Genomic DNA, 23,330 nt, shown 5'->3' with positions numbered 1-23,330 from the left:
AAATAGGTCCTGACAAAGACGGTCGTCTAGTCGTTCGGATGGGACGAAGAACCTTGGTCCCGTGCATACATTGGCATGCATGTAAAAGATACCCGGGCAAAGTTTCCCTCATGCCCGTCTGAATTAGCCCAGTCGGAGCAGAACAGTAGGACGTTAAACCCCATTTTACTTCATTTCATTTCCAAAGATTAAAGAATTAGCTCCTTTAAGCAATAATGTTAGGGGATCACGATGGCTAAGTGGACGCGGACTCGCTAGCCTGGAGGTCGGGTGTTCGATCCCTGCGTGACCGAGAAAGTTCATCCAGATGTTCCGGCGTGGTTCCCCCTTGTCATTGATACAGGACAGAGGGCCTGACAAGGACAGCTGTCTAGCCGTTAGGATGGTACGAAAAACCGAGGTCCCGTGTATACATTGGAATGCACGTAAAAGATCCCTTGACAGTTGGAATTCGATATAAGAGTAGGTCCGGGCAAAATTTCCCCCATAGCACACTGTATGGTGTATAGCCGTCTTCATTAGCCCAGTTCGGAGCAGAACAGTAGGACGTTAAACCCCATTTCATTTCATTTCATTGCAATAATGTTAGGTCCAAAACGCCGCTTCTGCACTTGGTAAAAACTGAATGTGTTTTTCTTGTGTAAATACTACAATAAGAGCTCTTTGTAGTATTTATGGGATGACTAAAATGCTTTATAAAGTGGAAGAGTTTCCCAACGATTTTAATTATAGATCTTTATTTTAGAAAAGCTTAAACAAGGGAAAAAGTTTAGGTTTATTATAATAACAAATTTCAAAGTTTTATCTTTACGGAATATTATCCAGATCATTTGGTTAGATTTCTGTAGTGTTACGTCAGCTTTAGAGATCCTTTAGGTCTTGCACGATCTGGTTAATGTTGTCAAAACATTTGTAACTGATGACAACATTAGTTAGCCATTAGCTCATTTGATAGGGGGAGTTCTGTGTTATAAGACATTTAAAGTTTACTTACTTATCGCGTATTCATTTGTAATGTGAACAATTAGTAATCAACCTAATTCAAACAAAACATAAGCCTGGACAATACGTCCCCCTGTACTGATCGTATTCAGTTTTCAGTACTTCCATGACGGGTGTCGTGGTTTTCCCAGGTTAGTCTTGTAGGAATCGGAATGTTCTTCTCGACCAGGATGCTAAGCCGCGAGTGCTGCGAATGCCACGATTATAAAGGAACTGGGAAATTGACTTTATATTCTGGAGATTCCATTTTCAGAAATGGAGATCAAATCCAATAAATTGAATCTACTCTAATGGGCGGCTGAAATGGTTCGGTGAATAAGACGTGTTGGCCGTGAAAGTTCACCGTGATTTTCCAGGGTGGTTCCCCCTTGTTATATGGAATTCGATTTTAGAGTAGGTCTTGGCACCGCTGTCAGAACGCTATACCCCATTTAATATCATTTATGTAATACGCAAATTACGCACAAGACAAAAATGAGAGGGTGTCACTAATTGGCAGCCTGGCGATTAATAGCTGCCTGCTCGAGTGACGTCAAAGGTTTCTCGCGAAGACTGTCTAATCTCTCAGCGTTAGGGAGGGCTTGATGTAGTGAGCTGACTAGGAAGAAGTGAAAGATAAAAACCACGGAAAAAGACGTGGACAGTGGATAATCCCGGAATTTAATTAGGCTTCGATATTTATGTTAAATGGACAGAAGTTAAAGACAACTTCGTCTTTTATATAGAATGAATTCTCCTCATTCTCCTCAAACCCGTTGTTAGGTACCGCGACAGCCAAGTTACGTGACACAAATAATGACTTATTATAAAAGTTTTTTATAGCTTGAAGTATTTCCTCGCGAATACAATGTTTTGAGAAGGATTTGAATCAAAATGTTGATAGATTAATTAGTTTGAATATCATTTTAGTCCAAATATCTCATCAAATCACCCAATTTGTACGCGGGAAAGAATCTTTAAGGATTAATATTACTGGTAATATAACCAAAGTAATTTATGCTCTGGCCGTTTTATTAACAATTCATGTCTTGTTTTGTAAATCTAACACATGCTTTTTTTTATTATTCCACACTAAATGTCGAGGAATGATGATATATACACATAAAACTAGTATACACAAGAAAATGATAAATACAATCAAAATATAAAAAAGGCGTTTGTATAAATTTTTACATGTATTTAAAACTCTTAACATCAAAATTACAATCATAAACTATATACTACATGTATTTATTAGAACACTTAATGTCTCTGAAAGATTACTTAGTAACTTCTTAACTGTTCCATATAATATGTATAAATGATCATACATAACCTCCCTGATAAATCGTAATATACATTTGTAATATTTTATATTGAATACTCATTACTTCACACATATAATTATAGATAATATATGGTACACATTAAACTTAAGTTTATAGGAAGACACAGGCGCCTACGCATGTTTTATTTTAGCCATTCAATAACAACAGAGCTATATTTCGTCATCCAGTTCACATTTACAGCTATTTTCTCCAGAGCTTGCCTTCTTGCTCTAGAACCAGAACCAGCGTCTGGATATTTTTCAAAGAAACTCGTAACCTGAAAAATAGCAGTTAAGGAGAGAATTGATCCGAGAGTTTTTCTTGAATTAGAATGAGAATGATTGTACTCAGTTCTCAGAAATGAAACACGAGACTTTGACCTATATATACACTTATATCTTAAGAAAATTAAATTCCCTCAACACGTCATTCTCGCGTAGCATAAATAATTGTTTTGCAACGTACGAGTACAATCGCATGCTGGGGGGACACGTGGGCAACAAAATTGCAGGTGCACGTGATTGTCCCTGAAGGTTGTAACTCATCCGAAGTGGACAAAAGCTAATTATAGAGCCCTGCCCATTGACCCTTGCTAGATGTAGTCTAGATCAACTGTTTTGTTTCAAGAAAAGTGAGGAAGAAAATATACCTACCTCTTGGAGACGGAATTCAGAATTAAAACCAGATATTATTGAAGGTACCAGGCGACCAAGATGTCGAGAATATAAGGTGAATCTGGTAAATAAACATAAGTATTATCAGTGTAATATAGGTATGTGTACTCTTCTTAGAATACCTAGCCAATAGATATTTGATGTCTCTATTTCAAAGCCTAAAGTGTGCGTACAACTAGAAACATTACGATTTCTATGAAAATAGAAAAAGGTTTTCTAATGACGAGCATCAATAACAAAATCAATCGATATCCAATATAATTGACCAATTTCCTTGCTTTTGTTAAATAATTTCCTTACATGTGTAACAGATTTGGCAATCCGGTTGCAGACCGTGTTTAATCGAGAAGCGTGACTCTGAATTCTAACTATATAAGATGCCTTAAGCTTGATAAAAATAAAATCCAGATAAGACACGCTTATTTGTAAATCCATATACTTTTAGTGAAAATTTGAAATTTATGATCTAATAGTGTGAACTGAAATGGCAACTCTGTAATGATACAGAGAATCTTATTGGCAATCTTAACTTTACTTCTCAAGCTTTCCAAATCAACCTAGGGCTTATACCTCAGAAATTTTCCACAACAAGCTCCAGGATTTCGAAAGGAGATTCCCAAGTGTCCATGCATTATATTATATCTTGTTCACAAATATTAACAGTCAAACGTTATGGTACGGCACCTATCCGATTTGAAGGCTCACATTTGATCTTCCATTAACCAATCAATGCCATGTCATTAAGATTTCAACAATTCCATTGGGGATCCTTGTAAGAGTCTTCCCGTGCATTATACAAAAACATTTAAACCTTTGTTGGTACATGTTTAAACATATAGTAGAAATGTGTTGACGGGACTATAAATTTCATATCTTCCCAATGCGCTTACAGGCTTCTAAAAGTACTATCTTCGACGGACAGGTAAGCTTGTGAATTTTGGCACAAATGTTGTTTTGATACTTAATACTTAATTTTCTACTTTATCCGCCTCAATACCAAACTGACTTTCCCACACAGATGTGTTTTACGGTCAATAATAGCCGTAGTTGTGACGCTACTATTTTTAAACCATCTATTACCGAAACCCTTCGTGCAATACCAGGCATACTAAGGTGGGCCTTTTATTATCAACAGGCAAGTTTGTTTCTTTATATCTACTTTCAAAGCTGCATTTATTACTATTTGACTACAATATACAATATAATCTTTGTTGACTACCAAATTGCATTTGTATTACTCAAGGTGAGCTAAGGCCATGCGAATATTATTTGGTGAACCAGTGTACATGTATACATGACTGACTATAGTTTATTTATCATATAACGAACACGATATCATATCCATTTAATTTTTAATAAGAACAAATTTCCCTCTGGTGAAACGAATTACCAGTAATATGATAAATTTAACCAAAACAACCCTTTCATTTTTCAGCTAAATCAAAGCGGTACTTTTAAAATTGAAGAATAATTTCTTGATTGGCATTGTGGACATTTACGTACCTGTCTACGAGTTTTGGCCAGTTTTCACGAACCCAATTCCAGGCTAAATTATTACCAGCAGGATTTTGCGCTATGTAGATTATAACCGTGAAGAAATCTTGTGATCGTACTTTATCCGGATCATTGGCATAATCTAAATATCTTGATAAACAAAACAACAAACATATTCTTAGACAATATGTTACACAATACAGATACAATATACATGTATATCAACTATACCGATCCACCAGTAGCTCTCCACGAGGATGGAAAAGATGTCTATTATACTCTGCAAAATATCACAGATCGATTAAATTCTAATATCTATCACTTCAATGGAAATAAAAACTGATCAGGAGAGCAAAAAAAAAAGCCCAAACAAAACTAGTAACAGGTATGGATACCTACCTGGAAAGTAGCCATATTGTTTTAGTTTGAGACAGGGAGTATAATAACTTAACCCGTTCTTGAGGGACAGTTTCTGTTTTGTATTTCTGCCAGATGAGCTCCCAGTCTGATGATGTACCAATTTTAGACATTCCATATTTATATACGGTTGTTCTCAGATTAGGATTTACCCTAAAATAAAATAACCACAACAATATCTCAGAGATATAATTTGTTCTCTTTTGCTTTACAGTTCTGTGTAAGGTCAGATAGCTGTTTCCTTCTTGAACATTTGATCTTTAAAATTGCCCCTTTTGCCATTTTCTCTCAAAAAGGATTACAATCTTTACATTAAATAAATTTCAACAGGTAAAGTTAAGTTTTTTTATCTATATTATAATATATCTACCACTCAAAGGTATAATGAATATAATAAATACATACATGTTTATTACAAATGGATATCACAATTCTAAACAAGACACTTAGTAACTTACGCGATGCCATTGTCTAACCAGTTCCTAAATTGGGAAGCTGCGAAGTTTAGACAATCTTCATCACCATGATAACAAGCTAAATCTATTAGCTGAACTCGGAGTGTCCTGTGTGAAAGAAAGGGAATGTGGTATAACAGATTAGTATGAAAGAAAATGGAAGAAGAAGTCACGTTCTACTAAAACATATGGTATCAGTCAGAAAATTGACCAGTACATTAATTTAATAGATTTTCAATATTCCTAAATCTGATTTCAAATGAAAGAGATATTATTTATAAAAAACAAATTAATTTAACAGATCTGTAATATTCCCACATTAATATGTTAAACGAAATAAGATATTGTTTGTAAAAACAAATGTATCCGACTTGGATATTTACTAATTATTCCATTTATCCTTTCGTTTTATAGAATCTATTTCGTTAATTACCCCCTTTGATTTGTTACATACAGTGTTTGTATTGGGTTATTTACTATACCTAAAGGGTAAAATAATATATAATTTAATCAATAACTTCAAATGGCGTGAAAACCTGAAACTATATTTCTATAACACGTTTACTAGGGTTTATTTCAATATTGTTTCTCACTTCTGTAAATGAGATCCTGTGTCCGTATAACCTATACGATTCAGTGCTGGTTTTACTCTGGCAAGTACATAGCTCTAAAAGAACAAAAACATGTAACCTGGTATCATTATACTACACGAAATGAATCAACTATTAGTATTAGGAGAGAGAGAGAGAGAGAGAGAGAGGGAGAGAGGGGGTTAACGTCCACTCGACACAAACAAGGTCATTTCGGAACTAACATATGGTTTAATTTTATTTCAATAATTCGCTTGCACGTAGGGGTCTTTAGCAGTGGAAGGAAACCGGAGGACCCGGATAAAACCCACGAGGTTGGACAGGCGACCCTACTCCTTGTCACGTACAACCTGGAAATATTAGGAGAACGAACCGGAATATTTATTAATAACTAATCAGACTGGTCAAATTCAAAGATTTTATACACTGAAAAAAATATTATAACTCACACAAGGTTGTTATTAACTTATGGTGGCATATTCTTAAAAAAAATAGAACGCTGACTGATCTGGGTAGAGAAAAAATGCTGATTTTCATACAGGGCTTTTGGCTAAGTAACAATCACACCGTCGAAATGACAAGTCTTTAAATCAGTATAGCAATCGCATCAGTGCGATATACAACATACCTTCACGATCACACGAATGTTAACACGGCCAGTTAACCAAATCGGACGAGAGCAGTGTGTTAACTTATTACGTCAAGATATTTTCATCACGTCAAAATTGTTTTCTTTGGTTTTTACGTCATTAAAACCAAAAATTCAAAGCCATATATCGTCGGTGAAGTGTCAAAAGGGTTTATCTCGGGAAATTAGTCAAATACACTTCTTTGCATTTTTAAAATCTCCCAATTAATATGCACATTTTTGTCTAAGCTGTGTATCTCTACTCCAATTAGAGCTGTGCTGGGTATCACGTGTCCAAATGTTGTATCTTGATTTGTGGAAATTTTGAAATGCGAAAGGTTATATTTCTTAATCTTTCGAAATTCTTAGATACACCCTTTTGTCACATTTACCGACGTTATCTATATACAGCTGTGCAAAAAACCACCGTCAAAAATCACGAAATAAAGAAATAAAGTACGTCGTTTAATATTTTGGGCTACAATATCGATACAGACCTGTTTAAAATTTATGAGACTGTTATTGCTTTACAGGTCGAGATCATTGATTAAACGTATCAGATGAGCAATAACAGCCCTCTAAATTCTAAACAGTCGGTTTTTAACTCCTAATTGTAATTGGTACTAAGTTTGGATGAGATATAAATATCATACCCTCCATGACCCAAAATCTGAACCATATTCTAACATATGACTAATATAGTTGATTCCAGTGGCAGCTGAATCCCAAGGAATGTAACTGTCTTCTTTATCCAAGTATAAAGTCATACTCAGCATTACGTCATAGCTGAGATATCCCCCAGCTGCTAAACTGAATGCATCATCTAATAAACCCGATCTGTCCACAGCACTCATTGGTAATGACTGTAATTAAAGAATACACATCTTTAATCAAGAATAAAATATGGCCTTGTGACCTTTATGTTTTCTGGGGATTTAAAGACAATTAAAATACTAAACCAATACATAATTATTGATAGATTGATTCTAATTAAGAGAATATGTGAAAGTCTTACCCCTGTAACACCATTAGCTAATACCGTTGCAAATCTAATCCATATATCATCAGGGTAGGTAACTCTGTAAAACCCCGTTTGACCAGCATTAAACTTTATCCATTTTGTTTGATCTCTGATATCTATATTAATAGTGAAGGTCTCTGGAAGATAACGGACATTCAAATAAAGGATTCAGGCACAAAACGAATATTAAATGAACTAAATCGAGACATTTTATTTCTGGGGTTGCTTTCAAAATGAAGTGTCCAAATACTTACGATCGGTTAAATCTAAAGCTTGACTACCATTTGTTCCATCAGATGTTATGTAATTAAGTGACACGTACCATTTATACCTATTGAAAAATACAAAGCTTAGATTTAAAAAAAAGTTAAAAACAACATTTTTCGACTTTTGTGGTTTTCTCACGCTAAATTATGTACCTTAATAATCAGTTAATCATTTTATGTTTGGCTAGTTTAAAGTGTTATGCTTTCACACTACATTTCAACGTTCCCCTGAGAACATACTTTGCATGAAGTTACAGAAGTTTGAATTATAAAAAATAGTTTAGTCAAATTTCATTTTGAAAATTTCATTGAAGACTATTGTAGAAGAACTCACCCAAATTCGGATTCAGCGGCATCAAAGGTTGTGTTTGCATCGCTAAGGAAACGTCTCTGTGAAGCAGATACTGTTGACTTCCCCACATTACTTGTTTCAGTATTAAACGTCACATTAATGTAGGGGAAACCCATCTGACGTGTCCACGTATCCATAATATGTTTAACATTGGGGGCTCCATCAACCTATTAAAGAGGAAGTGTACAGCTTTTTTTGAGAACCTGGACTCGTAAGCAAAGTATGGACTAATTAAAGGTTAGGGCTAAAAGCTAAGGCCCATTGCAGATTTGGTCTTAGATCACGAGATGTAAATAGAGTTAGGGGGAAGACTGGTGCTAACCCTAACCCATAATCTCGTCAACAATCACGCGACCTATGAGGAAATCTGCAATGGGCCCTATCTTTTACCCTAATTTAACTAACCATTCAATGATTGATAATAATATGATCTTGAAAACGATTCGCAAAGTATCAACGGAATACCATTGTTGTCAGCCCTGATACAGAATGTTATAATATACACAGGTATTGATTCCTGGTGGGGTGGGATGGCTAAATCAGTAACCGAGGAAGTTCGTCGGAATTCACCCAGCCGCCCCCTCCGCTCTCGCCATTGGTGCGGTAGGAACAGCGTCTAGTCGTTCGGGTGGTACGAGAAACCGAGGCCCCGTATACACACTGTCAGTCATGGCAAATTGCATGGCGCCTGAGTGTGGGTTTTCCTTAGCAGAATGGTAGGACTTTAAACCCCATTTCATTTTATTCGAGAAAGCAATTCTGTTAGGCAACCTGATCATGGTTTAAATTCGTAACTGTATAATGAGGCAAGATCGTATCACGGTAATAACTTGGTGGCGCACGCGTGTGATTTGAAAATACCGTTATCATCAGTGTATACCAACTCTTAATAATTAAAATATGAACAGAACAATGGCGTGTTTATAAATGATGGGAAATATGTTTCAGGAAATAAGCTAACAATTCGCCCTTGGAGCACAAACCCACTAATGTCGAACTAATCTAAATGTAAAGTCCACTAATGTGTATATTTTATTTTATAAATTCGTCCATAGCCAGGCTTTGTGTCACATAAACAGGCCTAGGGCAAACGTAAATCAAACCTGATTGAAGTTATGGTTGTGAATTGATTCTACTCCCAGAATCAGAAAGAAGAAATAAACATTTGGTGTACAGGTGTATTTAAAAAGGGGAAATAATCCCTTTTCTTTATTAAAAACCGAAAATCGTGAATAAGCAGTCACCTCTTGGAATACTTTTGATCAAAAACTGACCTTTGTGAATATTAGTTATGCCACCCGATTCGTTTTCGCGGGGACTATCTCAAAGTCTGTGATCTATCATTAATTTAATTTCTCAGTTCATCCTAACTGCTTTTGTGGCATTGAGATTCGGGTGAAATTTGCCGATTTACTGATTTTGTGTAGTTGCTGATCGCACTTGGCGTAAGCGTTATTAAAATGAAATCATATTAAGGATAAATGGATCGGGTAATCTGTGATCTATCATTAATTTAATCTCTCAGTTCATCCTAACTGCTTTTGTGGCATTGAGATTCGGGTCACATTTGCCGATTTACTAATTTGCGTGGTTGCTGATCGCACTTGGCCTAAGCGTTATCAAAATGAAATCATATTACGGGTAAATGGATCAGGTAAAATCAAGAGCATATCGCACCTGCCTATGACAATGCCCCCCTTTCCGAAGTTAGTGGTTGGTATCCCCAGATAAAACTTGACTAATTAAGCAACTTCTGGAAATTGATGCTCATTCGATTTCGAGTTTACACGATAAAGCAAGCGCTGATCATTGGCTAGCAGGTTCTAATCTGGATAAACATATGTGGGACCTTGCAATCCCCATTGAACAAACTGCGGGAGCTCATATCATCTGTGATTATAATGCAATTTCAGAGCTGCTATATATAACTAATGACCAGCCGCTACTACTATAATAATGATTTTATGCTAGGTTCCCACTATCACGATTTGCGCTACGATTGACATCGTGGTTTTAATCGTGGAGTAATCGTGGTGATCCTGTCAGGTCTTATCATATACTGAGGTCAGTCGTAGAAATCGTGTTGATTGTATCAAAACGTATCCGAACTTATCTGCACGTACCAGAACGTGGCCTCAACAGGGACAATCTTATCGCAACTCATGCATCGCCCGACAGAGGGAAGACATAGATCAATTATAGTTTATGTTGAGTATTCGTATATCTGACTTATGCTAGTATACATGTACGAATATTCGAATACATTTGTTCTGCGATCGAATATTCGAATACTAAGGCCTAACACAAATATATTTATGCTTGTGTAATAAAAATGTAAAACCATTAATTACATCCGTTTTAACTGAAATTAGCCCGAATAATCCTTTTGTTTTCTATAACTTTAGCCATTAATCCAGTTGTTAGAGTCGTCCAGTTCGATTCTGATCTACATACATTTTTTTACTCTGAGTTATACGAAAGGTATAAATTTGCTATGGACCTTTCGCATATGTTAGTGGGTTTGGTTTCAGCTTAATTAATTAATACTAATTAGAAGGTTATTATCGTGGAATTAACAAAAGCTGTCCACTGTTTAGTGTACGCCGTATACACAACGTGCCCTTTTGGATAAAATATATGAGACGATAGAAATATACTGCGGTTAGACTGTCCTTAAAACTCTACAAAACAAGACTATATACTATATCAAGTGCTACTGATATCACATGGACGACATATTTTTATTTACATAATATTATAAAAAAGATCCTCTATTTAGTGATGTATGATATATAAGTTATAACAATCCCCATTGAACAAACTGCGGGAGTCCACATCTGTGATTATAATGCAATTTCCGAGCTGCTATATATAACTAATGACAAGCCGCTACTACTATAATAATTATTTTATGCTATGTTCTCACTATCACGATTCGGGCTACGATTGACATCGTGGTTTTAATCGTGGAGTAATCGTGGTGATCCTGTCAGGTCTTATCATATACTGAGGTCAGTCGTAGCAATCGTGTTGATCGTATCAAAACGTATCTGCACGTACCAGATCGTGGACTCAATAGGGACAATCTGATCGCAACGTATGCATCGCACGACAGCGGGAAGACATCGATGAAATTTAATTTATGTCGAGTATTCGTATATCTGCCTATGCTAGTATACATGTACGAATATTCGAATACATGAGTTCTGCGATCGAATATTCGAATACTAAGGCCTAACACTAATATATTTATGCCTGTGTAATAAAAATGTAAAACCACTAATTACATCCGTTTTAAATGAAATTAGCCCGAATAATCCTTTTGTTTTCTATAACTTTAGCCATTAATCCACTTGTTCGAGTCGTCCAGTTCGATTTTGATCTACATACATTTTCACTCTGAGTTATACGAAAGGTATAAATTTGCTATGGATCTTTCGCATATGTTAGTGGGTTTGGTTTCAGCTTAATTTATTAATACTAATTAGAAGGTTATTATTGTGGAATTAGCAATAGCTGCCCACTGTCTAGTGTACGCCGTAACACAACATGACCTTTCGGATAAAATATATGAGACGATGGAAATATACTGCGGTTAGACTGTCCTTAAAACCCTACAAAACAAGACTATATACTATATCAAGTGCTACTGATATCACATGGACGACATATTTTTATTTACATAATATAAAAAAGATCATCCTCTATTTAGTGATGTATGACATGTAAGTTATAACAATAAGTAACACAAGCTTACCTCACTCAGCGTCTGCCATAAATCATCTGTTTTTGCGTTACCCCATTCGTATTTCTTGAGATATTTCTATAATGATAATACAAATAAGTATAATTCTAATTCGAAAGTAAAGACAAAACTTCGAGTAAAGCATTAAGTAGTAGATATAGTTTCAACTGACAATGATGCTCTCTCTCTCTCTCTCTCTCTCTCTCTCTCTCCGATTACGTAATATTAGTGAATCTCGTGAATGAGGTGACACAGGTTTGAACATTCCGGAACGTCTCAGGAGGTCGGGTGTTCCATCCCTGCATTGGCCGTGATGCAGGACGGAGGGCCTGACAAGGACAGCTGTCTAGTCGTTCGGATGGGACGAAAAACCGAGGTCCCGTGTACACATTGGCGTGCACGTAAAAGATCCCTTGACAGTTGAAATTCGATATAAGAGTAGGCCGTAGTGCCGCTATCCGGGCAAAATTTCCCTCATTGCGCAATATGGCGTATACTCGTCTTCATTATCCCAGTCGGAGCAGAACAGTAGGACGTTAAACCCCATTTAATTTCATTTCATCTTTATTAATACATTACATGTATTAGCACTAAAACATATATATATATATATATATATATATATATATATATATATATATATATGGAGACAAAAAGGAAGACACTTCTTACCGCAACTCCACTGAAAAATTTATCCTTTCCCATAATTGACTCAATCATACGAATTACTGATGAACCCTACAAGTAAAAAGTAAACGTTGTCGTGTATGCATTATAGAGTTTATATAACATTTTATTAAAAATGTCTACAAATAATAATCACTATAACAAGAATTCCACTTTACCTTATTGTATGATATAGCATCAAATACTTCATTAATTTCACTTGGTTTCTGGACAGGAACAACAATTGGATGAGATTCTAATCCAGCATCTAATACCATGACAGGTTGTGGATCAAGTATTGCAAACTGGCCCATCTGTAACATAGTAATGGTAGCGTCAAAATGGGTGAATTCCACGTCTATAAGAAGTTCAATTTATGGCGGTGTTTAACCCCACATCGTTGATCAGAGGTTTACTAATTTTGCTCATTTATGTAAGATAGAAATTTTGTCAGAAAGACTGTTAAGTATATTAATGGAAATATTATGCCATTAAAATAATTCAAATATATATGCCATTTAATGAATAAATGGCCTTTTTAATGTCAATATGTCTTCTATAATTTATCTAGTCTGGGGATAAATGTTAGGCAGGAAGACAAAATAGTCATTTCTATTCTTGCTTCCATAATAAACGAAATTTATATATAATTGTTTATATATAAAATGTACATTAGAGCCAACGTAACTCATCGTTTTCTCGTGATAACTCAACATGGATTACTTCACACGACCATCTCTTGATCAATTCATTGGGATTAACATAATTGTAGATATATTAAATAGAGAAAAGAAACACAGGGAGGTACGTATTTACTAATTTACGATCATGGGGGTAAAATTGGACTAGAAGAATCAAAATAAAATCAGGCTAAAAAATGCTACCATGTCCCAATCCGTCTCGTAGGTGTCAACACCAAAATATTCCATAAAACTAGCAAAACCCTCATTTAACCAGAGGTCATCCCACCAATCCATAGTAACTATGTTACCAAACCACTGTAAGAAAAAAAACCAAAAAAAACATTAATTGATGATTTATTTTTCATGTGGAATAATCCAGATTAACATGTTTCTGTCGTTTGAGCTAGAAATAAATTACGACTATATTTACAGTTTCCTCAAGCGTAATTCATTTTGAAAAATATTAAAAACTTTTTACAGAATTTACAACATAATTTCCTTACTATACCTGATGTGCAACCTCGTGGGCGATTACTGTTGCAACTCTCTGTTTATTGGTAGAAGAAGCGCTACTCTCATCGTATAAAAGATTGGTCTCTCTGTAGGTAATAAGACCCCAATGTTCCATAGCACCAGATACAAAATCCGGGATAGCTATCATATCTTAAAAGGCGAGAATAAAGAAACGACAATTAGTTGATATTAATATAGTGGCGGTAGTATAGGGGGTAAAAAAGCGTTGCATCGTAGATCTTTGGGGTTTATTAATACGATCGTTAGTAAGTTAAATCAATAATGTCGTTTGGACTCTATAAGGTGTTAAATTTTCCCACTACTAAATATTTCTGCAAATATTCGTAAAAAGAATAATGGTTTGACATTAATAAACTACTTACTTCTAATGCCATTGTGTAACATGCTTACTTTAATGTATTCCAATGAGACCAAGAAAACAATACTGGTGCAAAATTTAGTTTCATTAAGAGGACACTATTGCATAATTTGCAATCGTACACTTCCAAGTGATATAAACTTGGCTCCGTGCTCTAATGTAAAGTTCTACTGGGGTAAAACAAGTGTCTGAATACGTTTTTACAAAATTATAATTTCAAGTTATCGTATTGCTGTAACATATAGATATATACATTACAAGGTCTGGACCCAATTTAAGCATAAGCACGAATTTATAGTTTAAACCAACATAAATAACGTACAACATCGTCGGTCATGTGTAAACATGAGACCTTATACTTATAACAGGTATAAAATTTTAGGGGTTATTATGAACATTACCTTGTTTAGGCAACGGATAAGGAAGTTCAAATATCTGCTCATAATACTCCATGGTATGTTTACCTACATCTAAAGCGTATTGTGCCTGGTCTATCTTATCTGGTGTGGCATAAACTCTCAACTAAAAAGGAATAAACCATTGTTTACCATCAATAATGACCAACTTGATGTTATTGCATTTTGAAGCATCTATTAAATACAGATATAGATCTAATAGTATGTACAGGAGAACCGCGTCCCGCACAACAACCATATAAATCCCGCAGATAAACCAGCGAACACACACATAACACATAAGTACTATCAAATGGACCCGTTGGGGCCTACCGTAAGCGCCAACTGCGATGTACAGTCCCTAAATTTCAGTGATAAATTTCTATTACCTTTAATTAACATGACAACTCGAAAAAGTGAGCATTTCTAGTGTTGGATGTGTGTTTACATGAAATCTAAATGTCAGTACACTGAAGAAAAAGATTTAGATTTAGATCTATTCAATATATAAATTGGTTAGATCTATTCAATCCATAAATGGGTTAGATCGATCCAGTCCATCAATGAGTTAGATCTTTGGGGTTTGAAAACTATATAGCAGTGCAGGAATGAATGTTTTAAATACAACGTCTCCAAAAACAAAAAAAACCCTATCCACTGAGTACAAGAAATTAGGAAACGATAATACGTTAACCAGTCTTGGTGTCTGCGGAGTGATGTCAAAACACTAGCAATAGCAAATACGTGTGATAACTTTGTTAAAATTTCAGAAACAACAGCTATACTGGTTATAATTAAGAATTTGAGAATAATTATAGACAGATGAAATATATTATGTTATTTTACAAAATATGGCCAGATATACACATGTAAGACGTCAGTCGTTGTATGTCGCAGTAAGGGAAGATTATATACATGTATTTATTTCAGAACGCATGTATTTCACCCTTTTCTGTACATTTTATATAAAAACAGTTCTTTCCCATTACACATATAGTTGAAAATCGAATAATTCATTTAGCATCTAGTATGTTACTTTAAAGATACATTATCGAAGATTTAGATAAAGAGCAAGTCGTTCTTGCTATGATAGTTCAAAAATTGATAATGCAAAATGGATATATTGAAAATTTCATTCAAATTACTTTATTTTGAGCGAAGATATTAGCCTTTGAAGGTTTGACAAGATGTTTGGACTGATTGTAACCTGTTGTTCGAAGTTTAGCCTTACTTCACCATTTTTAGATTAAATCATTAAATGGCTGAACCGTTCTAATCTACTTAAAATCGGACTTGATTATGGTCTCGGCATGTTAATAAATGCCAAATTAATAGTTTATATAACAGTTAAGGCCTAAAGAAACACGTGTAAATTGGTCGATTTATCTCTTGCATAATTCATGTTTAAGTGAAGGATATTTTTTACAACTTCAAAGCCGAATTCCTTCATCTTTTAGAATATTCCGACCTTATATTTATCATTATTTATATTAATATCAGAGGCTGATTCGGTACCAGCATTGATTTGATTGAGGGCTTATCTAGTTCAGGTAACATATTTCATGTTTTAACTTGTTTTAAGTTCAATTATCATCGATAGGTGTTTTGTCTATTATATTCCGGAAAATATAATGCAAGTGGTGAATGGACATGGTCATTTTCCATTGACGCACCAACCGCTTGCTGTATTGCCTCGTATTATGACATTTCAATTTGCTATACATGTAGTTCATAGTCGTTAGGGGGTGGGGGTGGATGGCCGAATTGTTAGCGTGTGCGAGCTGTATCATAAGGTCATTGAGTCAATCGGCGTGGTTTCGATTCCCCGGTTGTACGTGACAAGGAGTTGGGTCGCCTGTCCAGCCTCATGGGTTTTCTCCGGGTCCTCCGGTTTACTCCCACTGCTAAAGACCCCTATGATATGTTAGTCCCGAAATGACATAGTTTGTGTCGAGTGGACGTTAAACCACATTTCTCTCTTTCCCTCTCATAGTCGTTAATTTACTTATTTTTGGTAATGTCTAGTTAATTGTAAAATATGTAGACGACGTTAGCTTGGATTTCAGAAATATTATTTGGTATTATCGTTTTATTACCTATCGGTCTCTGTAGATTCTATTTAACACAATATCTTGTTTGTGCTAGTTTGTAATATGGATTTTAAGTGGAGTGATGTTAGAATATGAAGAGCATACAAACACTTCACACTGCTATGTACCATCCACTTTCCTAAATGTTTATCTTGATGTCTCTTTCAGAGTAGGATTTATTTACTTATACGTCGTTTGCTTGCTCATACACGAATTAAAAGACTTACATGATTAAAAAATATAAAATAAAATATACGAGATTCTGCGGATAAGAAAAACACCTTTGCATAAGCCCTTCTTCGGGTAAGAACAAACCAAAAATCTTTAAATGACTACAAAAAGTGGAAATCCACAAGTTCAGGTAACTTTTAACGACGGGCATCTCTTGCATGGCAAGAGTACGCTAACTATTCGAAAACATATATAGCTGAACTAAAAATTTTAACTGATTCAACACCAAATCACCATTCGAGTAAAAGGGCCATTTATGGATGATATGAATTTCATATATTTAAAAATGTAAATTGGCTGCCATATTGGAAAATGAGACCCCTCCTCATACCAGGAGGTCACATAGTTGTAACATAAAATCTATTTCGTGCATATGTTATTATCACTGCAAAAATCGTGAATGACGGAAAATATGATTATCTTTGTTACCGTTTTATTTGTTGATGTTGTGGCTTCTAAGTATTTGAAATCGCACACAATAAAGCAGACGAGATATGTGCTCATTTTAACTGATCTCTGAAAAGATGTTTTCACTAGATCTGCTGACCAGCTAACCTCCATTGACTGAAAAGATATATATTCTATCAATAAAAGTGACTAGATGTAATTGTATTACCTAACTGTTGGATAATACATCGGTGAAAGAAACTTTAATATAGTATACTGACTTTAGGCAGAAATGAAGACATATTCTATCAATTTGACACTGTGTTTGTAGCTTTATCGATTAAGTTATTGCACGTTGGCGTATACACTTTAGTTTGCTCACGTTTAGTTGGTGAAACATAACTCAATTAGTCAACTTTATAAAACCAAAGTGGTGAATTATAGTATAATAACTTACTGGAGAATTAGCTGGCATATTAGATAACGGTGTGTACTCTGGTCTGTGTATTAGATGAATAGTATATTCAGCTTTAATATTAGGTTCATCAAAACAAGGGAAAGCTCTTCTAGCATCAACTGGTTCAAATTTTGAAGTTGCCAGATTTCTGTACGAAAAGAAATAAACACATGTATTCTTCCATAAAATTATATATTGATAACTTATTGTTTTGGAACACACAGCTCATGTGAATATTGAAATTCGGGTGTTCGAAACCGCCAATATGTCAAGTTGTGGGTTTATAATTTGTATTAACCAGTTTTCAAACTTCTATGATTCGAAAGAAGTCTTGTGTTTTGTTTGTTTTACAATTTACAAATCATTCGTAGTGACGGAGGTATGGGTGGTGAATGCATACCAGATCTACTGATCATTCAATATGTGGAAAGCACGACCCAGTGCAGAAAAGTCGACGAAGACAAAAAAACTGAGTTAGTTGGCCGATGTCTTTGACTTTTTGTTCTTCCATTATGCTCGAGTAAGGTTTCAACTATAAAAAAGCTTTCAGCGGCTATAAACGAATCTTGTTTGTATCACGTGTCTGTGGTAAAGGGAGATAACTACCTAAAAGTTTGGGAATTTCAGACTAATTTAGCAACGGCAAGATGTTGTAAAACTCGCAGTCGTTGCTTCAGGTACATGGGGCTTATTATACTCTAACATGTGAATGGACAATACCTTTCTAGTATAAGAAATGACCGACTGAAGTGATAACTTGGATTTTAGAAGACGTGTTACTTGGCAAATGACAAAGGGGTTGGAGTATGGGTCGCAATGCCCATCAAAAGTCTTTTATTATGACAAATTTAAATGCCAAGTTTAAATAAATAACGATGCGCTGATACAAGGAACCCAAAGAATTTGGTACAAAATGAACCACTTTAAATTGCAATGTTTCACTTTGAACCCATTTTATTGGTAGCAGATTAGAATATTTAATGAAAAACATGAATATAGTGAATAGAAGTATCGGGTGTTATGAGAGTAATCGTGGGGGATTAGGGGTTATCGAAGACCAGAAGTTAAGTCAACATCACATTTGGCCTGGAGGTAAACCGTGTTGACTTTAAGAACTGCCAAACTTTGTCCTACTCATGCTCTGTTGTATTTGGACATCATTAGACACTGTTAAACCCTGACTTCTGTAGGGATTTATTTATTTCTAGAAGATTGTAAACTGCTGTCTTGGTGTTTATCTACATTCACGTGGCAAAACATCAATTAAATTGATATATAAAGAAGTATTAACATGTTCATCCAATTTTTATTCTTCTTTTCTAGTCCAAAAGTTGCATCATTACATTTTATTTAGTACATTATCTAACTTCATTTTACTCTTTACTGTAGGTAAATCTGACTAGTTGGCTTGTATTTGACACATGTTAAGAATTAGACCATGGTTTGAATCAACGAATTGTAAAATCTTGTATTCTTTCCCACGAAGGTTATAGTGGTAGTATTGTGTTACAAGACTTAATGAAAGTATGTTCGAACGATAATGAAATTAACTACCCTTGGCGATGATAGAAAATTAAATACGTCTTCGAAACTGGCTTATTGCCATACACGATGGGACCACTGCACTTATCGTTTTATTCCATTTATAACAAAATGCCAGCTATTTGGAAACTCCAGTGGTTCATAGTCGAGGTAAATTATGTCAATTATATATTAAAGTAGCTAAGTCTCTAACTCATTATCATCCAAAATATTCAACCTTGAAAACACGATTTATTTGTCAAATTAAATCAACATTCATGTTGTGATCTTACCGGAAAAAAGATGGGCTTTTGATATCCAATATTTAAAGCGAGAATTTCATATTTTCTAAGAAAGTCAAAACATAATTATTTCTATGTCTTTTGCTCAATAGTTTGTCAGCTCACTATTATACGATCATAGGTATCATTCTCACACTTAAAAATCATTCACACCGGAAATAATAACACAATCACCTCCCTTGTTTTTCTATCCCCACCCCATGGAATAGCTATCTTCAAACGTTGAATTTGAAGTTGAAAATGATATATTTGCCAATTTCTCAACTGGCAATAGTGAATTATAGGATTATTCTTTATTAAAGTATGTCTGTTTATAGATACCATCTATTTTAAGGCTTTAATTTAATACATTTTAAAAATATAACTTAAAAATATGAAATTATCACTTTAAGACAAAATAAACATTTTACCATTGGTACACGAATCGTGTACCATAATGCGCTTCAGCCCCAGTTGTATCAAGAGACTCGAGGGACGAGGCTAGACACATTGCACCAAATCAATCGGCGTATGTAGACTGGAATAACCAGACGCTAGAAATTTGCACTCCCTTGAGACTGCTGACTTATTTCGCCGAACATAACTGATTTGAAATTGGAGTAAAAACGGAAACCATTGAATGTAAATCAGTTTATATACATTCATATTACAGTATTATATGCGTTGCAACCCACTTTTGTCAATTTCTAGGTCCCAAATGTTAGAGATTTAGCTCCTTTAAATTAAAGCGATTTACTCATCATATATGCAAAAGCACAGGCAAAGTTAATATTATTATTATCGTGGGTATGTCTCGTGTTACATATAAGCCAGTGTCTAGATATGTTTAGCGTAACTTCACTTGGCAGGGGCTAAACTAAAAAAATTCCATTAAAATAGAAACTATTTCGACGCACTGCTTTTTATCCCCTTTTTATGTAACCAAGAACTCAATAGGCATATGATATATGATATTATGTATATCATTATATAGAATGAAAGGACATATTATTACTGCCCCACCTAAACTAAGATTGTCGTGGTATAAAATCAACGAATTGTGAATTTAAATTTAAACCGTCCCTATTATTCTATTCATACATGTGTTAAAAAATTATGTCACATTCAAGTTTAATAACTAATTCATGAATCTAAACCAAGAAATATACAAATATAAAATCGTTGATTTAATCAAAATGTAATAAAGTGTTGTAATTTCATAATTTTAATGAAATTTTCATCTATAATTACGAACAAATAATGCTATAAATTAATATTAAATCATCCTCATTTATAACGGAGTTAAGAACCTGATATTTATTCCCAGTGGAGTTTTCTTATGACTTAATAATAAGTTTGAGTTATTTTGAACTCGGGGATCGGTATGTTGGTTATATTTAGTAAGGGTTTATGTGGCATGAAGTTAAACACTAATGATAAATTGGTCTTCAAATAGATGTCTTATTTTGTCTAGTAAATAATGTAATTCCTAAAACACATAACCTTTGAAAAGTCGAATTCCTAAAAGATTCTTTGTGGTAATAATAACTTTTTTTTTAGCTTTATGATGAACGAGTTCAGTGACGTTCTGTAATTTCCATAAAAAAAGAAAGAAATATGGGTAATAATATAAAGGCAATTAAAAGTCTTAAGTGGGTCGAGTGGGCGTAATGTTAAAAGAAGGTTGCTGTGCCGATAAATTATTCTTGAACTGATTCCAGTAATCTAAGGCGGGGGCACCGAACATGTTCCATCTCACATGATTCAAGATCATTTTGTCCCAAATGATAGGAAGACGCCTATGCGTTAGATCAATTATATTTTTAATTCATTTTTCTGATTTTCACCCTGGCGAGAAAATTGTGTCAAATTTAACTATGTTAATATTCTTATCTCGGCGATAGGTATTATTTCGATTTTTATCTAGGTTTCATTACACATTAATGTGATTTTAACAGAGCGAAAAATAAAAAGAAAAAAAACCCTAGCAAACACTATTTAATTAAAACATGGACAGAAAAAGAGAAACATATTTGAGAAATCTCGTAACCTTTTTTTGGATACCCAATACCATAAGGTTTTTAACATGCGCCACAAATCTTCATACAGGAACATTACTCAGTTTTATAGTCAAGACAAATTCAAATTAACGATCTGATATTTTATTTATAAGAAAACCATTTTAGGCTCCCAGTGTAGCTTCGTTGAAGTAGCAACCAAAGTTGATTACATTATTGAAGTGTCATTTTACGACAAATACATTCAGTTTACGCCTAGCAAAATTTAAGCGTATGTAATATGTTTACATATATGCAACGAAAATGTGATCTCAAGTAGACTGGTTCATTTTGAATGCTATAAAGAGAATGTTTTCCCTACAATGACACTTATGTCACGCACAGTCGTGTCTTCGCTATGTATTGTATCTTATATTTAATGGCTTACCTGGTTTCATTTGTTTGCGAGTTGACATAGGTACTTTTATAAAAGCCCACAATTGCATTTGTAAGCGATCCATCGAACTGCAAAAACAGATCCACTGTGGTCCCTGCTGCTAACGATTCTTCTGTCTCAACTACCCAAAATTGATTTTCCTCATTGGAAAAAGTTTGTGCTATAGCAATGACATTTCCATTTCTATGGTTAGTAAGTACTGTCCGTGTAATATTCATATATTTATAATGAACAAGAATATATTTGGAAGGTTCGTCAATGCGAATTGTAATTGTTTCATTTCCATAAAACCAACCATTATCTTCGTAAAAATCAGGGTAAAGAGTGATGTCGTAATGAACTGGAACGATGGTACGCGGAAGACGTAAATTTCTCCATGGTTGGTCTGGGTAGTATCCATGAGTAGTGGTCATAAGAGTCGTTTCTTCACCACCGACAATACTATCTGTTGACGATTGAGATTTTTCATAATGGTCTTTCGTAAAATGCCACACCAAAACCCCGACAACAACTGGTATTATAATAAATAACAACAGGAATATGTACAACAATCTCCTGTTAATCTGCATTTTACTTTTATCCTCGAATTCCATTATGAAACAATTGAACTACACAAGCTGAACTAGAAAATGTTATTACAGACCAGAACTAATCCTCCTATTTCCAAAGTCAATCACATAGTTAGCGCAGCTAATTTTAGTATGATCGGTATTTTTAAGAAACGGTTATGCTGCTATATTCAAAACGCGCCAACCACGTGTTATAGAAAAAAAACAACAATGAAAATGTGCACCTTATTAAGTCCAAAGCCCCAAACCGACTGACGGCAAGCGACTAGACCGCTCTAACAGTGCGATAAGGTGTTTACTATTAGTAAATATCCTGTATTCGCTCGTTGGATGCCGGGTACGTGTATACAAAATGTCCAGCATGAGTATAGTGTTTGATACTATTTTTATCAAAGGAGTTATATATTTAAAAGATCGTGTTCAAACTATTAGGTGTTAATATCAACTGCATTACGATGCGGGATAGAACCGACCATTTTGAAGTACAATTGGCACGTTTTCAATAATTAGTGGATTGGTGTTAATCGTTTTTTTTAACGTTATTTGTTTTATTTAGATTTATAATCTTGTAAACTAAGCAACGGCTATATATTTAACATTCCTTGGAGTATTTTCTTATACAAAACATTGAGATATTAAAATCTTTTGAAATCTAGTAACGCCTGCACGATAACTATAAAATCAGAAAAATAAATTAAAATGACATGGGGTTTAAAGCGTACTTTTCTGTCACATTCAAGGTGGTTGAAAAAT

At 34.6% G+C, this 23,330-nt stretch overlaps 1 protein-coding gene across 1 annotated transcript; it reads right to left on the bottom strand.

Annotated features, from left to right (window-relative positions):
• Positions 1-718: 718 nt before the first annotated feature.
• On the bottom strand, positions 719-22,882 carry LOC126810445 (glutamyl aminopeptidase). The gene is made up of 19 exons (XM_050535518.2): positions 22,000-22,882; positions 17,753-17,900; positions 17,338-17,472; positions 14,594-14,714; positions 13,809-13,963; positions 13,502-13,615; positions 12,797-12,931; positions 12,624-12,689; positions 11,964-12,029; positions 8,189-8,373; positions 7,843-7,919; positions 7,583-7,725; positions 7,221-7,430; positions 5,943-6,016; positions 5,353-5,457; positions 4,877-5,047; positions 4,487-4,627; positions 2,963-3,044; positions 719-2,586 (listed from the first exon to the last, which is right to left on the bottom strand). The coding sequence occupies exons 1-19, from the start codon at positions 22,599-22,601 to the stop codon at positions 2,452-2,454; spliced, it is 2,865 nt and encodes a 954-aa protein (XP_050391475.2). The 5' UTR covers positions 22,602-22,882; the 3' UTR covers positions 719-2,451.
• Between the last annotated feature and the right edge of the window lie 448 nt (positions 22,883-23,330).

Source organism: Patella vulgata, chromosome 2, assembly GCF_932274485.2.
Source record: "Patella vulgata chromosome 2, xgPatVulg1.2, whole genome shotgun sequence".
Lineage (NCBI taxonomy): Eukaryota > Metazoa > Mollusca > Gastropoda > Patellidae > Patella > Patella vulgata.
Note: the sequence above shows the minus strand (reverse complement) of the source record. Positions and strands in the feature narration are given on the sequence as shown.

Coding starts and splice junctions, on each gene's coding strand:
- LOC126810445 (XM_050535518.2), bottom strand. CDS start 22,601: ATGGAATTCGAGGATAAAAGTAAAATGCAGATTAACAGGAGATTGTTG. Junction 14,715..17,337: donor CAACATCAACAAATAAAACG/GTAACAAAGATA, acceptor ATTCCTTTTTAG/TTGAGAGTTTATGCCACACC. Junction 5,048..5,352: donor TGGTTAGACAATGGCATCGC/GTAAGTTACTAA, acceptor ATTTTATTTTAG/GGTAAATCCTAATCTGAGAA.